At 41.0% G+C, this 25,813-nt stretch overlaps 1 protein-coding gene across 4 annotated transcripts in view; it reads right to left on the minus strand.

Moving 5' to 3' along the window:
* FOXP1 (forkhead box P1) overlaps positions 1-25,813 on the minus strand; it is a 496,953-nt gene that overhangs the window by 124,697 nt on the left and 346,443 nt on the right. For all 4 annotated transcript variants that reach the window (XM_067542352.1, XM_067542361.1, XM_067542371.1 and 1 more), the window contains one exon: positions 10,794-10,895. In XM_067542352.1, the coding sequence (XP_067398453.1) occupies positions 10,794-10,895 (102 nt within the window). The remainder of the gene's footprint in view (positions 1-10,793; positions 10,896-25,813) is intronic.

Below are 25,813 nucleotides of genomic sequence, written 5' to 3' on the forward strand. Positions count from 1 at the left end.
GGTGGCCTTTTGGGGGAAATTCCTGGACTGGGATTCAGGAGATCTGGGTTTAGTATCTAGTTCTGCTATAGATTCCCTGTGTGGACTTGAATAAATCACTTAAACTCTTTGTGCCTCAGTTTCTCATCTTTAAAATGGGAATACACTGGTGTAAATCAGACAACACCCCACTGATAGCTATGGAGTTACACTAATGTAAAACTGATGCAAGACACAAATCAGGTCTAGGAAGCTAAATTATTCCCAGGTGGAACTCTACTGACATCACAGTGCTTACTTGATGGTCACCACCTGGTATGGATTTGGCTCTCACTGTTTCGCTCTGCGTTGCACCATAGCATACTGAGGAAATCCAAACAGCAATGAAGATACATCAGAAATGCTCAATGCCAAGATGTGTCACCTAGGTTAATAACTTAAATAGAGAAGCATATTATTTGAATCATATGGTTTAAAAAAAGCCTACTACGTGACAGAATTGGCAAGGAAGATCAGTGTTGAGATCTTACAATTGTGATGGTATCACTTTAAATATCATCAATCAGTGTGTTCCATTGCATTACTTACACTCCACACATTGGCATATGGCATGATCTATGGTACTGCAACATGACTCCAGAGATGTAACATGATAAAGGAGATTTCTGTGTGTGGCAAAGCTACAACCTCCACTGTACAGCGTGGACACCTCTGACTGTTCACACTAATTGGACACAGTTCCGCGCAGATCTCTGAAGACCCATATGCTTCCTGGGACTTCTATCACATTATGTTACTTTACTTCAAAATATAATTTAAAAAACTTTTTCAACGAGACTTACTAAACCCAGGATGTAGATTTCCCAATTAGTCTCTGTTTAAACATCTGTTGGTAGACTGCATTTAACATTAGTTATTTGAGCAAAGCACAATTTGATTAGGCTGTCTGAAACCGAGCCAAAGTCTGCAAAATAATAGCTCAATTAAATTTTGTTTTGCTTTCATTCGTCTTCTACTTTCCCAAGTGTGATGCAGTTGCATATAATCAAGTAAACCAATTCTTTTCAGAACGTGAAAGTTAGATGCCTTTTCCATCCTCTCTCAAAGTTTATTTAATAATCTATTCCATCTTCTTTATGTTTTGTCAAACCTCAGCCTGACACAAAGTACATTTCTTTGCTGTGCCATCAGTTTTCTTAAATTTCCTATATTTTCAATTATTTGAGATTATGTGCCATTTATATTACACCTTACATAGATTAGTAATTTATAAAAGGCAGATTACATGCATTATGAATGTAAAAACATTTCAGCAGTTTAATAGTTTTCCCCATACACACATTGTATGAAATATTTTGCCAACCTGACTACAGAGTCATAAAACTGTCAAGTTCCAAAGCCACTTTCAAAATGGCACTTCCAATTGTTTCACTGGTATTAGTTTCTACTCATTCTTCAATGTTGCACTTGTTGCCCTGAAACTTCAATATTAGCTCTAGAGATTTAAACACATGAGGCAAACAGCTGCTCTCTTCAGCTCAAACAAGTTAGATCAAAATGCCTTCTCTCTTTTTTTCTTTTTCTTCCACAAACTGCCATAACTCAAGTATTTCTGGCAAAGTTTACAGTTTTAGGGCAAAATTCTACTCTCTGATTCTTGCTGCAGATTTCTTATCTGCCATGTGCATCTCCAGTGCATACTCTTCTCTTGTTCCCTACACAGAGAATACCATAATAGTCCACAGTGCTGACTGGAGAGGAGAATTTTGCCTTTAGAATTGGAAAAAAGGTTCAACTGATATATAGATAAGTGTATCATTAAAATGTGAAGTGAATATTAAGCTTGTTCTTTAATATTTTTATATGAAGAGTACACTTTTTCTGATTTTGGAAAAAAAATCCCTTTAAATCTAAAATAATTTTAATCAGAGTACATTTATTTTCACTAGCTTTTTTCTCTCTTTTTTGGAAATGTATTTTTGTTTCAAAATGTGAATACAAGAAGACAAGTTGAAATATGTATTTGGCAGGATCTTCCCTACTGTGTGTTGCTGAAAGCTTTAAGTACTACTGTATTGCTTATGTAGTTAAAAATCTGGTGCTTTAATGCAGATATGGCAGTGGCTCCTGAATTCTTAAGATGAAATTTACTCCAGTTCTGCCAGTCTCTGTAATATGCAGCAATTTAAAATACTAACACAACAAAATATCCCTAAAAATTAAGGCTGATAAAGTCCATGAGAGTTCAGAATGGGATATGTCCTCTTTAAAATGTAGAGAGCTACTAAAAATGACAACCATCTGATGTATGAAAATTATTCAGAACCAAAAACAGGCAGTCTGGAAATAGCTGGGATGACTTCATTTAGACAGAATTACCCAAATCTGTTTCTAATATACACAGTACACATAATACATTTTTACAATATGACAAAAAAACAAACTTAATAAAAGTTCCTGATCTTTTGTTACAAAAGCATGCTATAGCCATGATATGTTTATAATATTTTGTCCATGATATCATAGCTAAGGAACGAAAGCTAGGCAACATAAAAAACAGTTACTAGGTATGACTTCACCTCACAACTACCGTAATTACATCAATGCACACATTGCCTGGGTGTACATTTTCCAAACTGCTACTCAGTGATTACATTTAACAAGTACTTAAAATGCGTTAGACTAATATTCTCCTTTTCTTCATCTCTCGGGCATCAGTTAACTTGGAAGCTGAAGATTTCTATTACAAGTGCCATTCTCTCCTCTTCCCCTCTCCCTCTACCTCCCCATTATACTCATACACATAGCAGGCATCATCTGAACGGATAGGAGATATTTATCCTATTTCCTTCACTCCTTGTTATTTGATAACTGCTTGAAAACTCTTTTATAGAAAAATAACTGTAGGAAAACAGAAGATTTCTTATGATCACAGAAGGGTTTGTGTTTTTGCCTCCCACCCCCCAGGACCAGGCATAACCCACATGCACCACTTCAATCTCTCTGTTTTACTATCTCAGCTAGCTTTCCTGCCTGGGCATCTTGCCAAGTGGACTGGACTGCCCCTCATTGTCACTTCTGTTCTATGGCACTTGCACCAACTGCTGTTATTTTAGGCTTCAGGAAATTTTCTAACCACTGGACAGGCTCCAGTGCTGCACACTAATAAGTTGCAGATTGGAGCATTCTAGTATGCATGTGTCAGAACCGTGCCATGGTTTGTAGTGGAGCGGAGGGAGGGACAACAACAACAACAAAAAGAACAGTAGTTCAAAAACGCTGCCTACTCAAGTTGACAGAAAAGTGACCTCTGCACTTCATCAGAAATTCCGGCAGACTTACAAAACAAAGGAGTTTGCTTTTATCACACGGTGAGACTCATATGGAAAAATGGAAACAGTACATCATTTGACCTTAAGTTGCCCCCTTTTCAACCACAGATGAATATTATGTATAAAAACTCTAAATCAATTTAAGATGTATTAAAAAGGCTCTCTTCTTCTGTTTTCAAGGTGATTTTTTTTAATTTCTAGATTTATTTTATAATGTAAAGCAAGCAGGAAAGACTATTAATTTCTGTAACTGGAATCTATCATTCTTGAAGGCTGATTGTTTAGTATCTTCTGTATGAAGTTCACATACTTTACTTGCATCAGGAAATAATAAGCAAGCATCACTTACCCAAGACTGAGTCACAAATATTTGCTTATATTCACAGAACATTAAACCCATTTTACACAACTGTAGAAAACTGTGCTAGTCTTTGAACTGTGATTCACTGCTATGATAAATTAAAAAACTTTTGCTCTTTTAAATGCCACAAATCCAGCTATATTACCTCCTTGCTATATCATTAGCTTCAAAATATCATTCTCCTCTTAGCAATCCCTACACAATAGATGTCTTTACTTAATGAAATTACTTTTCAAATTTTGCTACACTCAGTGCTGGGTACTTTTAAATTTCAATCTTTTCACATCCTTGAACTCTCATCAACATTTTTTCCAGACTGTGTCAATAACATTGATTACTTGCAGTTCCAAATTCTGTTCTGCACATGGAAATAAAACCATTTGTTTTAAAGTATTTTCTGAAGAAAAAAAGAACTTAGCAATCATATCTACAAGATCTAAAAAAAGCAAACCTCAAGCAGACAAATAAAAGCAAAGTCCTGATTTTAGCATGCTGGAAATAGGGACTAAATTCCTGATACCCAGATCATGAACCTCACTGTTGCTGGACTAATTGATATATCTTCCTGTCAGATATCAATGATCTTTTTGGATCATTAATATGTTCATTAATACATTAGCAATTCTAACTCGCTGTACTTGAAACACAGTACCATAGCTCAAAAGTGCCCTGATAGTTTTGTTGAAGTCATATATGTAAGGACCCCTAAGTACACTGTTGCTGAGATGCCTCATACCTACAACCAATCTGTTGCTTTTACAAATTTAATCTAGGTATTAAGGAGGTGATTGTGGAACCACGTCGATATAACATCTTCAACCCAGCTGTACATCATATAAACCACTACAGGTGGTGGCAGTCTCCCATGATTCCTAGCAATAGTGCATACCTTTAACTCACTAATCTGTAATACTACAAAATACTGCTCTCATTTTTTCCAACACACAAGTGGACTATCAGCAAGGGTCCGACAGTGTTATTCCTAATTACCTTTTTTTCACTCTTGGTCCTGTGGCTCTCATAATTAGTTACCTGGGGCTGCAATCCAATTTGAAGTGATGACAAGAAAGTGATCCATGAAAAAGTAATAAGTTAAATCCAATTTCAGCCTTCCTCTAATTAAATGCACATGGAACTAATGACTCAAACCCTACCATTTCAGTGATAATGGTAATTAGCGAGGTGGGAGTCACTCTCTTTTTTCAACACTGTAGGTGTAAACCACAAGGTAAAATGGCAGGAGCACTCTTAATTACATGTGTCATTTTGTCAGCAATTTACACATTTCTGACCAGTCAAGAATGTTTCATTTGTTTTCTTCTTCCATGATGTTTATAACCCACAGACCGCTCTCTAAACAATCGGGTTAAAAAATATCGCATTAAAAATATTTCCATAAATGTTTAACCTACAAGGAGAAAACCTGTTAAAAAATTGATCTCAGGGTGGTCTAATAGCACAGGGGATGGGGAAAGAGAGATCCTGGCTTCCATTCCTGGCTCTGCCTCCTAGGATATGTCTACACTGCAATTAGAGGTGTGATTGCAGCACATCGTAGACTTTTCAGAGATAGCTTTAATCTACCTAACTTGGGTAACAACAGCAATGAAGCTGTGGCAGCAGAGGCTACAGTACAGGTTAGCCGCTCAAGTACAAAGCCACCAGGGAGTTTGGGTATGTACTCGGGTGGTCGACCCATGCTTCCACAGCTTTAGTGCTATTGGTACCAGAGTTAGCTAGATTAAAGCTAGCTCAGGTACATCGATAGGTGCTGCAAAATCACGACTCCCAACTGCAGTGTAGACATATCATTAGTCACTCTGTGGCCTTGGGCTAGTCACTATCTCTGTGCCTCAGTTTACCCATCTATAAAACACAAATAATACTTGTTGACCGTACCCTGTATTACCAACTCTCACAAAATTAGTATTTATTAGTATTTATTCCTTGCACTGCCAGAGCCTACGGGCCCTAGCCACAGACTAGGACCCCATTGTGCTAGGCACTGCACAAACACAGTTTTCCTAACAACTCCAGCTGCTGGAGTCGCATAATTACATGAGAATCACAGCTCTCATTTAAGAAAAATACTTAATTTTCCAGCCCTCCTGGTTGGTAATAGAACTAGAAAAATTGAATCATAAAGGCTGAAAAACTAGACACGCGCATGCACAAGGCCCCTCGTTTATTTTATTTTGTCAAATGAAAGGCATTATTAAGATCCTTCAGTTAAAAAAAACAACAGAGGCCAGTAAAAAAAACAGTAGATACAAAATGAAGGATTCAAATGGAGACTACTGAAATTTGTACTAGGAAAACCATTTAAATTCTGCAAGAGTGAAAACCGGGCCCTACTGAAGTCAATGACAAAAACTACCATTGTCTTCAATGTGGAGACAGGATTTCACCCCAACTCTGTAAGAGGATGTATATGTAGATTTAAGAATTACAAATAAATCCATTTCTAAAACAAACAAACAAACAAATAAAGGAGAAACTGGGGTTTGTTTAATTGCTAAGACCTGAACTCAGGCATCTTTATCACTAGTTAAATGTACCACTAACACCTAAAATGTGTGCAAATCCCTAGTTCTGCCAACTGTTGCACAAGAAACACTGAACTTTAATTGCGTAGTGATTTGACAGTTAACAATTTCTAATTTCATTAAAAAAATTAAAAAAGAAACCATCATTACAAGTTGGAGCCACATATAATTTCACACTACTGCTGATTTCTACACCTCTTATTTTTTTGCCCTGGTCCTTATCTATTTCTCATGATTTTGATAAGAGGTACCAACATGATACAGCATGTGGCATTAAGCTAACCAAAAAGGACAACCTAAAGCATGTTTTATATAACACCAAGCAGAAATGCTAAGGTGAAAGACCTTCCAAAACCCAAAAGTCTGTCAAATTCTTAAAAGAACTCTTCGCCATGAACTTAAAAAAAAACATCAAGCTTGGTAAATCTCTCAGATTTTTATCTACCACATAATGAGTACCATTTAACCTGAAAAATGCATCAGCTGATGAGTTCCAAGCACAAAATCTTGCCTTGGACTTTCTAAGTCTGTTTTCAGCCATTATGTCCAATTTTCAATTCAATGTAACACACAACATTTACTACTACTTTTTTTTAAAAAAAAAAAAATATTTTTAGCATTGCCTAAATACACACGCACTTTTACTTTCTTGGGAGAAAATGTGTCTCTTGATTTGTTTCCAATGTATGTAATGTATTCATGCCAGTAACTAAAATGCTTAAAGAACGAAAATGAATAATCACCAAGAGAATCAGCAATTAAACCTGCAAATTTTAATCAATAAATAATCTATTAATATACAAATAAATTTGTCTTGGCTTAGTAAAACGTATGAATTATCAGGGCTCTAAGCATACCTGGATGACTAAAATAATTGTTTCACATATTCAAGGAAATATGACATCCATGACTTGTAAGATATACTTTAATCTTTACTTCCTCACCTAATTTTTGTGGTTTTGACTCCCTCCACCCTTTCCCTCCCCCCACTGCCAATTGCTGGTTATTAAATCCAAACTTTCAATTTTCTTTCATTTGTATCATCAGACTGTGAAACTAGAAATCACTGCCAAATATAAGGCAAGAAAGTGTGAGATATGCTCAAAATATGAATCATAGTATATTTGGAGATTTATTTTTTTTGTAAACTATCAGAAGAGCACATTACCCCTTCTCTATCAAAGTTCTCATATGCCAAACATTTAAAAATCTGCTAAAACAGATCTCTGGCTGTAGTGATTGAGGTCGAGATACAGAAAATGATCAGTGTAAGACATGTTTTTGCGTGAAAGCTATTCGAGGTATGATGTCCCAATGAGAACATAGGACACCAGGGGTGCATTTAAATGCTATGGAAATTTTAACAGCGAATCACAAGGTATGAGATAAAGTATTCTCAGTAAGGTGATAACAAATTAGCTTCATGGCACTGTACTAGACTAATTTTCCACATCTGTTTGTGCCAGTCCAGTTTACATGACAAAGCCTGCCAGCTACTATTAAATTAGAGAGCCTGAGACTGACTGAGATTTCACTTAGCAATATTCTGCAGCAACCATAAATCGTATGCGTATGAACTACATTCAGTATTCCTATCAAGCTGGCCTCACCTCCCTGGCTGTCAACTCATGAACTTAGGGGTGGGAAGGGCCACAAAGCGCCTTATTAACAGAACCAACATTCTAGATTAACTTCTTCCCTTCCCCCCACAGCTCATAGAAACACAGTTCCAGACAACGGGCGTTAAGGAGGTTTTCAGCAGTGCCTCTGCCAAGCATGTAAAAAAGCAGAGCAAAGCAATTTTTTTTTTTTTGTATGTGGGCTACAAAGTTTAGTAATGGACAAAAACAAATAACATCTAGTAAACACCATACCTATCCCAAAGGAATGAAAGTTTCTGGTCATTTACTAAGTGTAAAGACCATTTGGTTCATTATTTAAATAAACTTTCTAAAATGGGCCCATTTTTAGAATGGACACTATACAGGTTGGTTTTGTAAGCTGTATGACAGAAATGGTATCTCCTGTTTAGAGCAATGTGATCAGGCAGATTATGATCTGAGCGTTTTTTCTCAATAATCTCAAACCATTGCTCTAGGATTGTTGCTTTTTCGCTTTTTGAAATAATACATTCTCATTTTACCAAAGCACTCAGGGTCTGTTATATTCAAGAAGACTTGCAGTATGTTTAAGACTGCAAAAGCTCCAGGAGTGAGAGAAAAAAGAATGGGCAGTCATTTGAATCAGTGAGTGACAGGTTGGGCCAGCTCTCTGTATACATTAATAAATTAGAATTTTAATTGTGTCTCTGACTGCCGGAGCTGCTCCAGTACTTTAATATGTACCAACAATTGGCTATGTTATGGAATCTGCAATGTGGCCTTCACTATTGACCTCTGCAACACAATTCCCAGTCTGACTACGGAAACTGTTTGGTTTGATCCTTTCAACTTATTTGAATCCTGACAAATAAGCTCACAGCTGAAAGGTCAACACAGTCATATTTCATCCTCTGGAGCTATTCTTCAGACATCTGCACAACAAAGCGCTTCTTTTACTACCTGACAGCGGACCTAGCCAGCACAATATCTCATTAAAAATGTCCCCAGTGGAAGAGTCTATTAAAAGGCATATGGATCAGCTATGGATTTACCAAATAAAATATTTTTGGAAGTGTTAATAGAGCAGTTTGGATTACAGTGCTCCACACTTCCAATAAAACGTATATTTGTCCAACGACAAAACAATTCATATTTCCAGAAGAATAATAGTTTAGATATAGAGAGAAAAGGTGTTGTCCAGCAGATTGAGCACAGGGTTAGGAGCCAGGAACTCATGAGTTTTAATTTCCCGCTGTGATCTTAAACAAGTCACTCAACCTGCCTGCCTCAGTTTCCCCATCTAAAACTGAGATAAAGATACTTACTTGTTGGACTTTCCTCCTGGAGGTGTTTTGGGAATTCATATTTACAAAGCACTTTGAAGATAAAGTCACTACTTAATTGTTACAAGTTACCATTACTGTGCCAAATCCTGCAGTTAAGGCTTAACGCTTACTCAGGGAAAACTCTCCCTTAAGTCACTGGGAGCATGACTTGAGTAAGGACTGCAGAATTTGGCCCATAAGCTTTATTTTCAAGGTCAATAGCAATTTTAGCTTTACCTTCCATATTCTACTCCAGGTTTAAAGACAACAGAATCTATTCTTGGGGAAGAAAATAATCTGAAGCGCATATACTCAGTGAAAGACAGGAGAAGAACTAATGTTGTCAGAGAACTAGAGTTGATAGTACAGCAAATAAAAAAATAAAATAGGGAGAGCAATTCAGACCTGAGTTTGACAGTATGCTATGGCAACAGAAATTATTAAAAAAAAAAAAAAAAAAGACCACAGAACAGACCACAGAGCGGTGAGATAATAGTCCCTCTCTATTGAACTCTGATGGGACTGCCCTTGAACTACTGCTTTTAGTTCTGGACAGCTCATTGCCAGAAATACACTGACAAGCTGGAATTCAGAAAAGAGTAGTAACAAAAATTATAATCAATAATAAATGAGAAAAATGATCAGGGGGCTGGAAGGATTGATTTATTAGGAAAGATCTAAAGAACTAAGTACGTACAGTTGGGTGAAAGAGACAACTATGTGGGGAACATGATAACATCAACACATTTGAGGAGTGTGAACGCAAAGAATGGAGAGGAATTGTTTAGGGTGTTACAAGGACTGTAACTTAGACCAATGGGATGAAATTAAGAAAAGGATAATTTAGACAGTATTCCCTGATTCCTAAGTGTCACGTATGTTGTGGAACAGCATTCTAAGGAAAGGAGTGAAAATCCCACTGTTACTTCAGAATTCTAAACGCTAGAATGGCAAGAACAATGGAAAATGTAATGTACATAACAATCCTACACTGTCGATGACTTATTTGGTCTCTCTTATCTCTAGCTCCCATAATTTAGCCATCCTGACCAGTAGGCTACACCAAAAAACACACATATGAATACATTTTTTATTTGAAGATGGTCTTCTGGTTTTAGCCTTCTGAATTTGTAACTATACCGCAAAGCCTAATAATATTTAGTCTTCCTACTAAAGCTGCAAGTATGGCATCCCTGATTTCAAAATACAATAAAAAAACATGATGATGATGTGATATCCTAATGGTTTCATTGTACTTTTGATGCAGCAAATCGATGGTTTGGGTGAACATGGAATGTAAACAGAACAGTCTTCAAATAAAAATGTTCAAGTCTTACGACAATAACGGACTAGTGTAATAAAAATTCATCATTTTTGTGATCAATCTTCTCCACCAACTCTCAATAAAGACATGTTATCAGCATATGGATCTACATTATGGGTGGGATTTTCAAAAGCAACCAGCACTGACCGCACTGTGTTCTCATTGAAGTCAATGGGAGTTTTTGCATTGACTTCAATTGAACTCTATTAGGCCAAAGCAGAGAACTTTGAAAATCTCAGCCTAAATTATTACATTGTTCCACATCTTTGATTAGCAATACATTTGCATAGACAAACACACACACACACACACACACTTTTCTTACCTGAAGGGCTGGTTGTTTGTCATTCCTCTTGGGTGACTTTAATCCACTAACTTGTTGCTGCTGCTGCTGCTGCAGTAGAAATTGTCGTGCTACCTGCAGAGCCTGGAAGAAAAGAATTTTAAAAATTGAGTTTGTACTGTAAAAAAGTTGGGAAGCTGCATGCATAGTATTTGATCAGGACATCCCTTTGAACATCAGACGTTGAGCGACTCCCAGAAGCACGCTCACCAAAGAAATCCTGAGGCATGTTTGTGCTCATACTACCTTGGCGTCCATAAAAAATCTGAACACTCACACACGATGTTATGTGACATACCAGTTCTCTCTCACTTTTACCAGAAGGAAATACGAAGATAGCGGAATTACTGCTGCTATGTGGTAACCGGGAGAGGGTAACTGCTGATTTGTCCATGGTGACCACTGTAAATATATCTATCTGTAGGTAGCTGGAAAGGCCCAGACATCCCATCAGACTGACTTCGATGTTGGGTCCTAGACAAATGGTTTACTATAAAGACTTGGCAGGCTTCATGCTCTTTTTGTTCCCAATTGGGCCAGCATGGTCTAGAGTTTCTACAGCAAAGCAGTGCAGTTAACTGGATTCTCCCTTCTAGGAAGGGTGATAACATATGTGCTGTGTGTCATTATAACAGTTGCAATTCTCCTGGCGCCAGAACAGACAAGAGAGAGGTTTATGGGATGTTACCATAGAAGGAGCAGCCAGAGGCAGTGGCATCAGGCAAGAGAGAGCCGAAGCAATAGGAGGCATTCAGGCCCAGGAGGAGGCACTGCATTTTAATGTCAGTAATGCTTCTTTATAAAGGCTCAGTTGGTATTGGGAGCCACAGTGAAGGTAAGGGGAGGAGGAGAGAAAAATAGTCCAAGGAGAATGTGCTGCATCCATTGTCCCAAAAAGAGTCTGACATAACTGTGGCATCGCAACCACAGAGCCCATGAGCAAGTGTCAGTGAGAGGTGAGTACAGAGCAACAAGGCAATGCTGTAGCTTTAAGGGGGGACTCAAGGGTGAGGCATGACTCCCGGGAGAAATGTGAGACACAGATCAGGTGGTGATGGAACATTATGAAATGCAAGCAACATGGAGAAAGAGAGCCCGGCGGCTGTGAAAGGTCTATACTGCTTAATAAGGTGGGGGAAAGAAGGGAGGAGGAGGAGACAGAAAATGGGAAGAATGTCCATCCCCCTAACCCACTTGCAGAAGTTTGGTGCACTCACCAGCATTTCAGACGCAATGGAGAAGGCCACTGGAGACAGCCTGCTTGCAAGAGCCAAGAGACAAAGACTGTCTGCAGGGGACATCTGGAAATTAAGATGCCTAGAAGAACTGCCTGGGACTCTAGCCTGCTGTCTCACTGGAGGATTCGCCATTGCTGGACTCAGGGTTTCTCTGTCTCCTTGGAGACGTTCAGAACATGTGTAGGTGTAAAAGTGGGCAGACTGAAGACTTCATTAATGTAAAACAAGAAAAATAGTCCCTATGCAAGATGCCTACATGGAAGCCGGGAGAGAGACTGCCTACTGCGTATGCTCCTTGAGACATTTCATTAATGCACGTTCAATTAAGGAATGAAATTTGTTTAAGGGTTTCACTATTTGTGTGCATCATGAATGATGTCTTCTAAATGTAAAGTGTAAAATGTACAGCACAGTTCCCAGATGAGCTGGAAAAGGCCAGGTGATGAGGAGTATTTCTACATGAAGTGACCCACTGACTTCAGTGGCTCCTGAGGATGCTCAGCACCTCACAGGATGGTGCCCCAAAGATTTTACTCTCTGTTAACCTTTGAACACACACCTTCAGGACCACAGCCCGGGGGGTTCCCCTGGAGCAGTGGTTCTCAAACTTATTTGATTGCGCCCCCCCCCCCCTTTGCCTCTGTAGTAATTTATGCCCCCCCCCCCATACCGCACAAGTACATATACCAGTTAAAAAAAAATCAACATGCAACTCTCACTAAATATTAACAACAGAAAGGTGTTGATTCAAACAGAGCCAACGACCCATTGTAATAAGAGCAAAAGCAAAACTGCGATTGTGATCGATGCCTAAAATTAAGTGTGCACACCATGTTGTAGCAAACGGATTAACCTACAGAAGGCAACGACTTTGTATAAGCTTAAAACAAATCCGTCAAAATGCACAGCGCCATCTAGAATCAAATACATAGCATCATCTGAGGACCTGATGTCGAGAGGAATCAGCTCTGCTAGTTATATGTGGACAAAATGAGCACAGTAAGGTTTCCCCCCCCCTAAAACGTCTCATCCTGTCCCCCTCCCCCGAATACATACCATGGCCCCCCAGGTAGGCCCATCCCCCAGTTTGAGAACCTCTGCCCTAGAGCAGTGGTCCCCAAACTTTTGGGGTTGTGCCCCCCTTACCTGGTATGTGCCCACCCAGGAGCCTCAACCAGAGCCAAAGCCGTGGTTGGGGACCAGGAGCCAGAGTCTGAGCTGCGCCTGGGGCCAGGGACTAGGGCCACAGGGCCAGGAATGGGATAGGGGGCCTGGACACAGGCCACGTGGCCAGCCACAGAGCCCAGGCATGGGACACAGCCAGGAGCAGGGCATGGGACATGGCTAGGAATGGGGCATGGGGCCCGGAGCCACAGCCAGGAGGCCAGGGCTGGAGCGGAGATGGGGGCAGAGCGGGGCTAGATAGTGCTTCCTCCCTGTCCCTGTGGGGCCCCACTGTGCCACCCAAAGGCTAGGGGAGCACGCCCCACAGGTTGGGTACCTCTGCCCTGGAGTGAGAGAGCCCCCAGATGACAAACTACTAGTGAAGCCTGCTCTTATCTCTCCCTCCCAGCCTATAGCACGGAGGCTGTCGCCTCCCTGCTCCAGGCACTGCAACCGCCAGGGTCCCAGAAGTTTGGCCCAGTCGTCATAACGACAGGAGTCCAGGTAAGCCAAATTTGAGTGAGTGGCCCTGCAGCCCCGTGAGCCAGGTCACAACTCCACTCACACCAATTTGACCCAGTCAAGGGACCAGGGCCAAACCTGAGCGGCGCTGCTACCCCGGAGGTTGCAACGTCCAGAGCAAGCCCAGCCAGCCCCACAGCACAGGAGCTGCCACTGTGGGGTGAGTGCTGGGCAGGCCTCAATCCTGTCGGGGGGGGGTCGGGGTGAGCCTGTATCAGACAAAAACCATCCCAAGGCCTCAACTCCCAGACTATGCCTTTCACGACCCAGTAAATAAACATTTACAAATGGGTCTTGAGCCCCAAAAGCTTGAGAACCAGTGCTTTGGGTGCACAGAAAAAGGCTCAGGATAGGGGAGGCATAAACTGCTTTCTCCTGCCTCCGCAGCACCCAGTGCTTATTGAGTGCAACTAAGGATTTTGTCTCTTCTCCTTTCCCTGCTCCTGCCCTTGATTTCAGAGGGAGATGAAGGTACACATTGGGTTATAGGAAGCACTTAGCACCTTGCAGAATTGGGCTCTGAGTGCTGAGAGTTTTGCTATACCCTTATTTAACGGCTGATTTGCCAGTGCATTATGGAGGAGAACTCCTCGCCCCACCATATCCTGCCTTCATTTCACTTTGAGAGCGCTGTTTTCAATATGCGCTTTAATAACAGGTCCTCGTTAGTTCAATAAGATTTTAAATGTGGCTGCGATTTCCAGCACAGATTGGTGGATAAAAGTCAACGTAAAATCAGATTCTAAATTTAAGGATTGCTATTCAAAGCTTCGTGCACCTGCCACACATTAAAAAAAAAAAAAAAGGCATTTTGACATGCATGTATATCTGAGTCCTGTGATCCTTAAAGTGTGCAAGGAGCGTGAGAAGCTGTCAACTATGCACACAAATCATATCTTCAAAGAAATTGTGCCTGTGTGTGCGCGCACATGTCTGCATGTGCAAAGACTATTCTGGTAGTTCAGCCTACAGGACAGAAAGATTCTATTGGCCATGAATTAATAAAGTCCAGCAAGAAAGACTGGAAGATCGTTTGGTGGAACCAGCTATCTATAGGGAAGGGAAAATATTATTTTTAGGCTTGGACTGATTCGATTTTTATCTGTAAACGTTGGAAAATGTCAACTTTTAATTTAAATATCCATTGATAATAAATAAAAAATTTACAGATAGGCAAAGTAAGAAAAATGCTGCCTGATAACATATTAGAGTTTGATTTAGGGATATTTATTTTATGTATTTGGACATGTAATGTGGACAATTTGTGTTTTAACAGTTATATAGCTTTAGCTTTTTGAATCCCAACATCTATTGTCTTTAAATAATTATCTGACGCTCCCCCCCATAATTTCCCTATGAAAATGTAAATCAATAAACACAGAAAAAATGCTGACGTTCCATAATCTTGTGCAACTTGTGAAAATTTTAATTGATAAAAATAATTTTAAAATGCTTTAAAATAATAAATATTATGCTTTGAAATTATATAAAAAAATTCTAGTTATTCAAGTCTAGTTATTTTTATTTAATTAACCTGGTTAGTTGTTAAAATGCCTCAAAGGGTGGGTCAAGAACAGCAGAAAGATTCCTACATGGCTTATGGGGATGGAGAAAGAATACTCACCTACTTAACAGGGGTGTTGTGCAGCTTATTTAATTAATGAATACTTGTAAAGCGCTCTGAGTTTCTCAGACAAGAAGTGCCATACAGTACAAGTGCAACATATTATTATATATTATTAAGACTGGCTCTGCAGAAGAAGAATTCCAGATAAATGTGCAATCAAATGATCATTTTAGTTCCCAGTAATTAGATTCAATAGGCCAAAAAAAAAAACCCCACACAGGAGTCTCTCTTTAAACATATATCAAACAATCAGCACATCCCTAACCTTTCAAGCTACAGCCTTTTTGAATAAAACATCTTCAGCTTATAGATATTATTCCAAAAAGAACCAGCCACCATATGTGTTGTCTCTTTGAAATACAGTTGCTATAGCAGACCTTGCATGCATTTCATGTGATATGATCATATTCTATCCGTTCTGGCAGCTGAGAGGTTGCACAACTAAAACTGGCTGCCAGAAATTTTTGAAGATTCTCAGAACAACTAGCCGTGCAAGAAATGACTGGTTTCTACTCAAGCTGGCCGTGAAACTCTATGCAGCCAGACTGATGATCGCTGTGATCATGAAGCCTTAAAGCTGCTCTCTCCAAGTGGAACTGCCCTGCAGCTGGACAGCCACGCACTGCCTGGCCCAAGCTCTGTGCTTTGGTCAATTAGCTGGTCAGGTGGACTTTTGAGGGAGGACAACAAATGAAAAGCAGCTCTCCATTCTAGGGTTGCCAGTTCTGGTTGGACGTATTCCTGGAGGTTTCATCACATGACAGAACCTTTCATTAAAGATTAATTTTTAATTCATGGAGACTCCAGGACAATCCTGGAAGGTTGGCAGCTGTACTCCATTCCCACACCCCAGTCATCTTCCCACCTGGTGAAGACCTGAGCATAGGGTGACCAGGTAGTGAGTGTGAAAAATTGGCATGGGTGTGGGGGGGGTAATAGGCGCCTATATAAGACAAAGCCATGAATATCGGGACTCTCCCTATAAAATCGGGACATCTGGTCACCCCACCTAAGACTCCAGAGCCAATCCCTACCCCCTGCAGTTGCTGAGATCCCTGCCACTGGGTGAGGACAGAGCTGAACCTCTGCTCACTCTTACAACTCCTTCCTGCAGATGCAGCAGCAGATGATTCGCGCCAAGAGAACTCTCCCACCCCCAGTGCCCAGCACAGAACTGGTGGTGTAGGGGCAAGGAATGACAGAGGTTCAGAGCAACCCCACAGGGAGAGATCACAATGTGGAGAGCAGGAGAGACGCGCACAAATTAGGTTGGAGAAGCAAATGGTGAGAGCAGTAGGTGAGTTGCAGGAGAGAGCAACAGACTACGCGAGAGGGAAGGAGGAAAGAGGCCATGCCAGAGGACAGAAAGCACAGCGGGATGGGGCAGCACTGGGGCGAGTCGTGGAAAGTGAGGCAGCCCAGAGGAGATCAGCAATCAACAGCATTATCTGTATCTTCTCCTTCGCGATTTGGCTCTTTTGCTTAGGAATAATTTACAGTAGTAAAAGTCAAACAACAGATGAGCCTGCGTCTAAAACGTGGATGTTACTTGTAGTGAGGAACAGCTCCCAGTTATTGTGCTTACTGCACCAAGTCACCGTTATGTCTCTAGCAGTACAGCTTCTTCCCCGTCACTTGGTCTTCCTCTAATTTTCCTCAAATTCTCACTCCATCCCCACCTGAGATCAAGGCCCCTGGGCAATGTCATTTTAAAGTCTAATCTACAGTCATCACACACCTGGGGAAGGGAAAGAGGAGTGTGTAAAAGAAAAGAAATAGTTAGCTTAGTAGGGAAAGCGCTAGCCTTCTTGCTTCACTCCTCTAAAAGGCATTTCAAACCCATTTGGAGTCCTTTTTGAAATTAATTTGCTGATTTCAATTCAACCCCAGCGGACAGTAACTATCATTACACCAGCACTCATCATTTAATACAATCCGACAATCGCTGCTCAAGAGATTGACAGTTTCAGTACTAGCTCAGTTCTGGATCATCTCTTTCCCTTAGACACAATAACTTCTCTTGTTCAAGGCTGAGATTTACAGGTTGGCTTGGGAAACCTGCTGTGGGCGCCAGCACCATGCAATAGTCCAAACAAGGGTACAAAGATACATTAATTTGACTGCAAATTCAGTCCCTCAGACGTCATCAGCACAGAGATTCAGAAGAGAGACTGAATTTTAATATAGTATCCTGTATGAGTAGAAGGCACATTTGTATTTATACATGAATTCAGTGCTGATAGGTGCTAAACTATCAGCAATGGAGATTAAAGCCCTTTACTGATCCACAGGACTATTACTGCCCAGTTATCTTCCCCTTGCTGCCCTGCTCATCCGCCATGCTCTTGCCTTGTTGAATAGGGCACGAGAGGATAGTTCCTTACCCCTTCAATGCCAAGACTGGAAGCAGAGGTGCCAAGACCACTAACTGCTCGCTGTGAGAACAGCTTTGGCGACATGGTTGCCTGCTTGCTAGACTTCACCCAGCAGGCTCATTTTACACAAACCACAACAAAAAGTGAGCATGCACTTTTGTAAGTGTGCAGTTGTGTGTGTGTGTTGCTACAGCTAAAAAGGCAACTCAATCCCGTATTTCAGGGACATTATAAAAATAAACAACATATTTAGAGCCCAAGATCATGGAATCCAGTGAAAGTGTATGATGTTGATACAGCATCTTTCATCGAGAGTGCCCAGCACTCGATTTATAAAAGATATAAGGGGGAAACACAACCACCTATGGATAGAAGGTAGCAGCCATTTAACACTTCCTAACCAAATCCACACTACGGGAACAATTTATCCCTTTGAGATGATCAGGACAATTTTTTTCCCTAAGTTCGGTAGAATGCAATCACTCAGCTGTTTGCCCAGGACACCCATTCTCCTACAGCTTAAGTTGTTGCTGTAACTGAACACTTTCATTATGAGCAACTCGATCTTTCAATTTCCACAATCATTTTAAGGCCATAAACACATGACTGGGGGGCAAAATTTTGCTCCCAACAGAAATCTGGAGAAACTCCAATGACTTCAGAAAACTAACAGTTGCTGATCTGAGGAAGAGATTAAAGGGGGAAGAGGGGGGAACATTTTAAGAAAAAAAGGGTAAAAAAGGGTTTTTACAAATAGAAGGGCCGTGCAAATTAACAGTGCCGTGTACAATCTTTACAATGTCCAGCCCTACAGAGCTTCTTGTTAACTGTTCCTCCACTGACGTCAATATACTATGGCAGTGGGTCTCAAACTGTCTTTCCTTCAGACCCTATTTTTATCAAAGCAAATGAGCGTGAACCCCACTCGCCATGTTCTCAATATTCATATCAATCAGCTATTAATGAAACACCAGACTCCTGAAGGACACACAGTTATCGTAGCCTGGGCCTAACGCACTTCAATGAGAGGGAGGAGCTCGTTTCTGTGCCCAAAGCTTTTCCAGGTATGGTAAGACTGATTCAGACTGAAACTAGAGATTGATATGTGAACCCCCCTGGGAAATAGGGACACATAGGCCCAGTATGAGTAGGTTAAGGGCTCAAGGGGAACTGTAGAGGGAAAGGAAATAAGGGCTCATGAGAAGCTTCCATAGCCCTAATCTACCTTCCCAATCTTCTCCTGTTTCAGCCCACGTCCCCATTTCCTCTTCTTTCTGACTAATGGCTCCAAACCACCTGGGCACCACTGGGAAGGGGAGTGGGGGAAGACAAAAAGGAATATTAACAACAGAGGAAAGTCTCTCTGCACTCAGTGCTAACACCAAAAACCGCCAGTGAGCAGGAGTCATCACTGCAGGCAAACCCTGCTGAGTCCCTGCAGCTCAATACAGGACTAACGGGGTGATACCTGGGTGATAACTGGGTGAACCTTTTATAAATAGATTTGGAAGGATTCGATTTTTAAATGTTGGTACACGTCCATTTCACTGCACACAGACAGAACAAGGGAAAATATGTGCATTGATGATCATTTAAATGTACAGATACTATAGGTAAAATAAGAAAAATGCTGTTTGAGAACTTATTGGAGTTTGATTTAAGAATATTTACTTTATATTATGACATGTTATGTTGACAGTTTGTGTTTAACAGTTATAAAGCTTTAACCTCCTGAATCTCAACATCTACTAAGATTAAACAATTATTGTCTGACCTCACACTGTCTGACCCTCACCTGTAATTTCCCAAAACTGTGAAAACTTAAATAGATAAAACTGAAAAAAATGCTTAAAAATAAACACTGATATTATCTGCCAAAATTATAAAAAAAACAAAATTTGAATTCTGCCAAGCTTAGATATAAAGGAGGTCAGACTATTTGATCGGATAGGCCCTTATGAATTTATGAAAGCAAGCGAGTCAGCCTTTAGTATGTGCTGAAAGATGCACACAGGGAATCAAAGAAAATCCCATTTGGATTTGGATTTTCTGACTGTCAAACGTCTAAATAAAAAGATGGACAAGAGTTTTAGGCCCCATGCAGACACTAGTCATGCTCAACTACCAATTCTCTCAAATGACTCTCATTCCAAAGGACATCACTTGTTCTAGTTCCAAGGCTACCTATTATGTTTCACATACATTTTGTACCTCCCTTCCTTTTTTTTTACCAGTGATAGTTATTTACATCAAAAATACAGAATCATGTAACAGAGGCTACAGAATTAACTATTTACAACGCAAAACAGACTCTCTGTGTGCTGTTCAATTCCTGCATGAATCATTTTTTACATCCCTTGTTTGGGGAATTGGCCACAGATAGCGCCCCATATGTGGGCCTTGGCAGGTGGAGAAATATGACCACCAAGAAGCATAGGGCCCACAGTTTGAGGAAAGCTATGCTAAGAGGGGAGAGACGGTAGCATCTAAGCATCATATTACCAGTAATCAGGGCTGGTAACATGGCAGTTTGAGGAGCATGGGTAGCAGAAGCAGAAAGCTGCCTGTTTGCCAGTGTCACAGTTTTACTGTGATTTTAATTATGCCCTAAAAAATTAAAAAGGAGGAGGAGGAGGAGAAAGAGAAGAAATCATCAAGATTTTGCCTCGGAAGAGTATATTACCCAGAATTCCAGATTAGAGACATTCCTCCCTGACCTTGCCAGAATAATAGGAAGTCATGTTTTTACACAATGAAACTGGTTTTTAAAATCCCTGCAGACACAAAAAAGGTTCTTCAGCAAATCAAACATGTAGATTTCTTATCATATATTTTTCTTCACATTGAACAACATTTTAGTGGCCTCAGGCATAGACTAAATTAGGCAATATTGGAACGGCAGCTGAATGGGCCAGTCCCAAACCACACCTTTTCACTATAGAGCCTACAAGGTTTTCCTGTTTCAATTTCATCATGCCTGGAAACTGCCGCTAGTTCTCAGATGCAGGAAGAGGGGTCAGATTCAGCCAGTATTTGTCTTCTCTTTCTCAGCTCCCATCCATCTTCACACTCTGCTCTGTTCCACAGCTTCTCGGTACGGAGTAGCAAAATTCAATCCCCAAGCTCTGAAGTCTGGATACACTATAGTCCAGGGTTTGTTAATTTCACTCCCAGTCCTGCCTCCTGTGCTCCTACTGCACCTTTTTCTTGGAGCCGCAGGTGGGGATGAGCAGAGGGGTTGGAGGCAGGCAGGCAGAGTGAACTTATACGCTGGGGCATAGCTGGGAGAAGCTGAGGATCACAACAGCAGGTGGAGAGTGAGGGGGAGCACAGCAGTATGCGAAAAGGTGCAAAGCAGCAGCACACATGGTGCTCTTCCTCTGGGAGGAGCAGAACAAGGGACGTGAGCAGAACCAACTAGCAAATTGGAAAGGAACCCAAGAGAAGAGAAACCCAAAGATAGGTAAAATCAAGACAATGCAAAAAAAAAAAAAAAAAAAAGCAGATATTTTCTTCCAATGTCTGATCCCTCTGCTCCTCTTAGGCCAGTATTTTCAAGCCCTCCCAGAACAGGAACACATGCATTGGCATCTCGCTACCCTCCACCCCCATCCTCAGACCCCAACTCCTGATTTTTATTCCCGTTCTCGCTCTTCTTCTCCTCAGTTAACCTGTTCTTGGCTACCCTTCCTTCCCCCATTCATCTCTTCCCCCTATCTCTCTCCTGGGCTCTTCTCTTTACCTGTCCTACACCCATTTGTTGCAACGTTGGTTTCTCTGAAAGGCTGGCTTTTACCAAGGGGACATTAGTCAGCTCAGAATAATGATGCTGGGAAGGAGAAGGAGAAGAAGTGTTGATAAAAATTAATTAATTCATTCAATAAAATGGTGACTGGCTGGCCCTGAATGCTTGCCTGAGGCAGATGGATGTAGCCACGCACTTACTGAGTGATTCCCCTGCTGGAGCAATACAGGGACCTTTATATATTTCTACACATATGAGAACAGACAGTTTCTTTTTTACCAAAGTATTTATAACTCTCACCACTTTGGGCCCCTGAAATATCTCCCAGATCAATGTATGTCAGTGGAGAGGAAAAAAAATATTTTTTCCCCCCCCACAAGCCCAAATCCTTCCTCTAGGGCACAGTTGTGTCCTGAGGTGTTTCTCTCCAGAAATAAGAGGAAGTACGGCAGAGGAAATAAGAATCCTCCTTTAACATCACAGAATGGCAGTGGAATCACTCCAGAGCTGCCACTCCATCATCAGGCTTGGAGTATCTTCTCTAGTGATTGTGCCCTTTCTAGGAAGAGAGAAATGGTAGATTCACCATCCCTGCCCCAAATCCCGATGCTGATTGGCACACTGCGATCCCTCACAGAGCTGGTCTCCATGTCTCCCCAAATCCCACCCTTGCATAGCAGAACCATACCACTTCTGCTTCAAGAGGATCTTTCTAGCATTCAGAAGAGAGAGAGGTTTGTCTTCTAACAGTTCTGTTTGTAATTTTCAAATGTTGCCAGGTATGCAGCAACTGCTCAGAAATGATGCAAGTCTACAGATGGGGAGAGGAGGGATGGGATGCAGGGCCAAATCCAGTAAGGCCAAAGGTACCAATGAATCTAGGACCAGCGATGGGAGCAACAGAGACTAGGAAAATTGTACTCTCTAGCCATGTCTGAAATCCTCTGTGCCCTCTTACAAAGTAACATGAAGTAACACAGTAAAAGGGCTTGTTCCACACTTCTGTCTCTTTCATTTCAAAGAGCAACCATTGAGACTCACCAGAGCCACTTAAAAATCATTTGGTAAAAGGTTCACAGAGATCAAGAAAAAGTGTGTCTTTATATTGGCATGGCAAGGCCGAGAACATTGTGGCCTATACCAGCAACAAAGGAAGGATGGGCTAACACATGCTGCTAGAATGAAACCTAACTGACAAGGGCCTCAGCTCACAATGCAAACTGAACCTGAAGTTCCTGAACTGAGCTGTTTGAAGGATGAATATCTTATGAGATTTCCAGCCTGTTTCTGCAAACTCAAGAGGAACAGATAGTTTGGTTCAGATTCTGAACTTCTGCAAAGTTAATCAGACCACTGAATATTTGGAGGACTGGCCACGGCAGGTTTTTTTCAGGCATCAGAAGTCAAGGAAATTCTCATATCCAAGAAGAGGTCCTATATACAAGTGGATACTTCCTTTTTGTGGCTATGATGTAAACTGTATAGTGTGTTGTGCTGCTTCCATCTTTCCATTATGTAGCTAACATATTTTAAATATATTTTAAATCCATATTCCAAATCATTATAGGGCAAAACTGCATTTAGAGACTCATGGAATAAAAACCCAATTTTCAACATGGCAAAAATATCAACAGCCATAAGTTCTGTACTATCACCAATGCTGTTTATATATATTCAGTAATTATCTGGGGATGGAAAGCATAGGGCAAAATCTGCATGTGACACAATTATTTAGGTTCATCGAGACTTGTGAAGACTGTCGGAACTTCCAAAGGACTCTGTATTAACCATTGAAAAGCACTGAATACTGGAAGGGATAATTTTCACTACACATATACATTGCTGGGCTCTAAATTAACTGTAACCACTCAGGAAGAAGATATCATCACTGTGGGCATCTCAATGAAACCGCTGTTTAGTGCAGAGCAGGGGGTCAGAAAGCAAACAAAATGTTAGGAACTCTAAAGAATGGGATAGAAAATAATCGGGCCCCCCAACAGCAATTCTGGGGGCCCCTGGAATGCCAATGAGCCCTCTAGAAAGCCAATGACTGCCCTAGGAAGGGATGGCTGAGGTCTGAGTGGGCTTCCACTGGAAGTTTTTATTTATTTATTATGTGCCATGAAGGTTCCTGGGTGGCTGAGGCAGCGATATCTTCTACTCAGCTTCCCAGATCCCTTGGACTCCCCAGGGAGATTTTCTGATGAACCCGGGAAGCTGAGTGGCAGATACACCTCCTCAGCCCTACAGGAACCTGCATTGCGCATAACAAATAAGCTCGGCTCAGGGGAGGGGGAGAGTGCGAGCGGCGGGGGCCTCAGGGGAAGGGGGAGCATGGAGGAGAGGACATATATCTACCCTCTGGCTGGGCCCTTTTAAATTGCCAGACTCCGAGCACTTGCCCCTATTGCCTTCCCACCCTCCCGCAATCGGCAGGCCTGAAAATAACACTGCAAATATTACAATGCCATTTTATAACTTTGTGGCACACACTGGCCAAAAATAAAGTGGTCTACTCTAGTAACCTTATTTTTACAAATAGTAAAACAGAAAGAGAAGGAGTTCAGACACAGGTGGCAAAAACAATTAGGACCTTGAGAAGATATGGGAAGAGATTGATAAGGCTGAGACTGTTCAGTTTAGTGAGAGAGGAATAAAAGGGGAAATGATAGAAAGTATAGAAAATAATGTACAGTACAGAGAACATACCTGATGGACAGGTTATTCCATAATTCTCTGTCGTGAGGCTTCTTGCACCGTTCAATCATTTGGTAATAGTTATGACCAGAGACTGGATACTGAACCACTGGTCCAACCAGGTATACCAATTCCTATGTTTCCTTACACTCTGGCACTGCTGACATCACCATAGTCCCTGTTAGTCAGGCCCACAGCCTGGGTCCGTAAAGATCAAGATCCATAAATCCAGGCTGTGTCTGAAGCACTCTCCATAATATTTCGAAGACATAGCGTTTTGACTTTGCCTACACCTTTAAGACTCTCATCACCTCCCATTTTGATTATGGCATTCTATAGCTCTCTGCTCCCCCAACACCCATCTCTCCTTCCTCGGCGTTCATTCTAAACCCTAATGCTCAGAACATTTTCCTGACTTGTTGTTCTGACCATATCACGGGCCCACTGAGACCATCTGTTAGCTCCCCCTTCTCCACTGAATCAAATTCAAGCTCTTGGTCCTTACTTTATAGGTTCTTCGTGACCTGGCCACGCTCTACTCAACTGCTCTTGTGTTCTGCCCCCTATACTAAACCTACGCAAGGCTCTATTGTCTGTTTGTCCATTTCTCCCACAAACGCCTTTGTGCTCTCATCCAAGCCTATTATGCAAGAAATACCTTCCTCAAACTAGTTTAATAAAGCCACTACTTCGTCCTGACTCAAGTCCTTCCTCAGGACCCACTACTGATTTGGATCTCTATGAAACTTCAAAAAATCATACCATTTTTCTTTTTTGACCATAATCTAGGTCCTTGTCAAAAAGTATGACCTTTACCTTAGATAATACTCCTAAGCTACAGTAGCAAGTCACTTAGTATTATAGACTCAGGGAGCTAATAAACACATGAACTGACATGCAATTCTAAGAGACAAAGAGAGATTCTGAAAGCAAGTCAGTCTATTACATTTATACCTACCAGCACAATCTGAAACAAACTGCATCTCAGTTTCCTTTCACACGTCAGTGTGATGGAATACACCCATGAATTCACACCCTACATACTACTGTAATAATCTTTGTACCAGGTATGTCTTGTAAGATATCATTTGAAAGCACATAATTTTCCAATCAGTGTTGTCCTGATAAAATGTGTAGCAACATTGTATGTAACATTATAAGATTTCCCTTTATGATGTTTAAAACTCATGTAGCACCAAACTGGTCAAACAGGCCTGTCATGAACAAAGGAGTGTATGTTTTCCTTAATTTGCATTTAAGCAGTAAACTGAGTCATCAAGCAGGAAGAAAAAACAAAGGAAACTCAAACTGGTGGAAAAAACCAGCAGGGAACATCCTTCCACACAGACTCTGTCTCCTAGCTTCCAGCCAGAAATGTTTTTCAAAAGATGGATTGAAACTATAAAAAGCAGGGGCAAACACCCCCAAACACCACTCCTGTCTCTGGCATCACACCTAAGACAACAATGGAAAACATCCATTGGACTCGGGGGGGAAAAAGGGGATCCTGACCTCAAGAGTTTGGTCAGTAACCTTGAGGGAAGCATGTGGTGAAAAATTTTGGTTGAATCTAATATAGTTCATTAAGTTAAGCACAGTAAGCATTTTATCTTTATTTTTCTTGTAACCGTTTC

Source organism: Emydura macquarii, unplaced genomic scaffold (genome assembly GCF_026122565.2).
Source record: "Emydura macquarii macquarii isolate MOO-44397 ecotype Brisbane River unplaced genomic scaffold, CSIRO-AGI_Emac_v2 contig_71, whole genome shotgun sequence".
Classification (NCBI taxonomy): domain Eukaryota; kingdom Metazoa; phylum Chordata; order Testudines; family Chelidae; genus Emydura; species Emydura macquarii.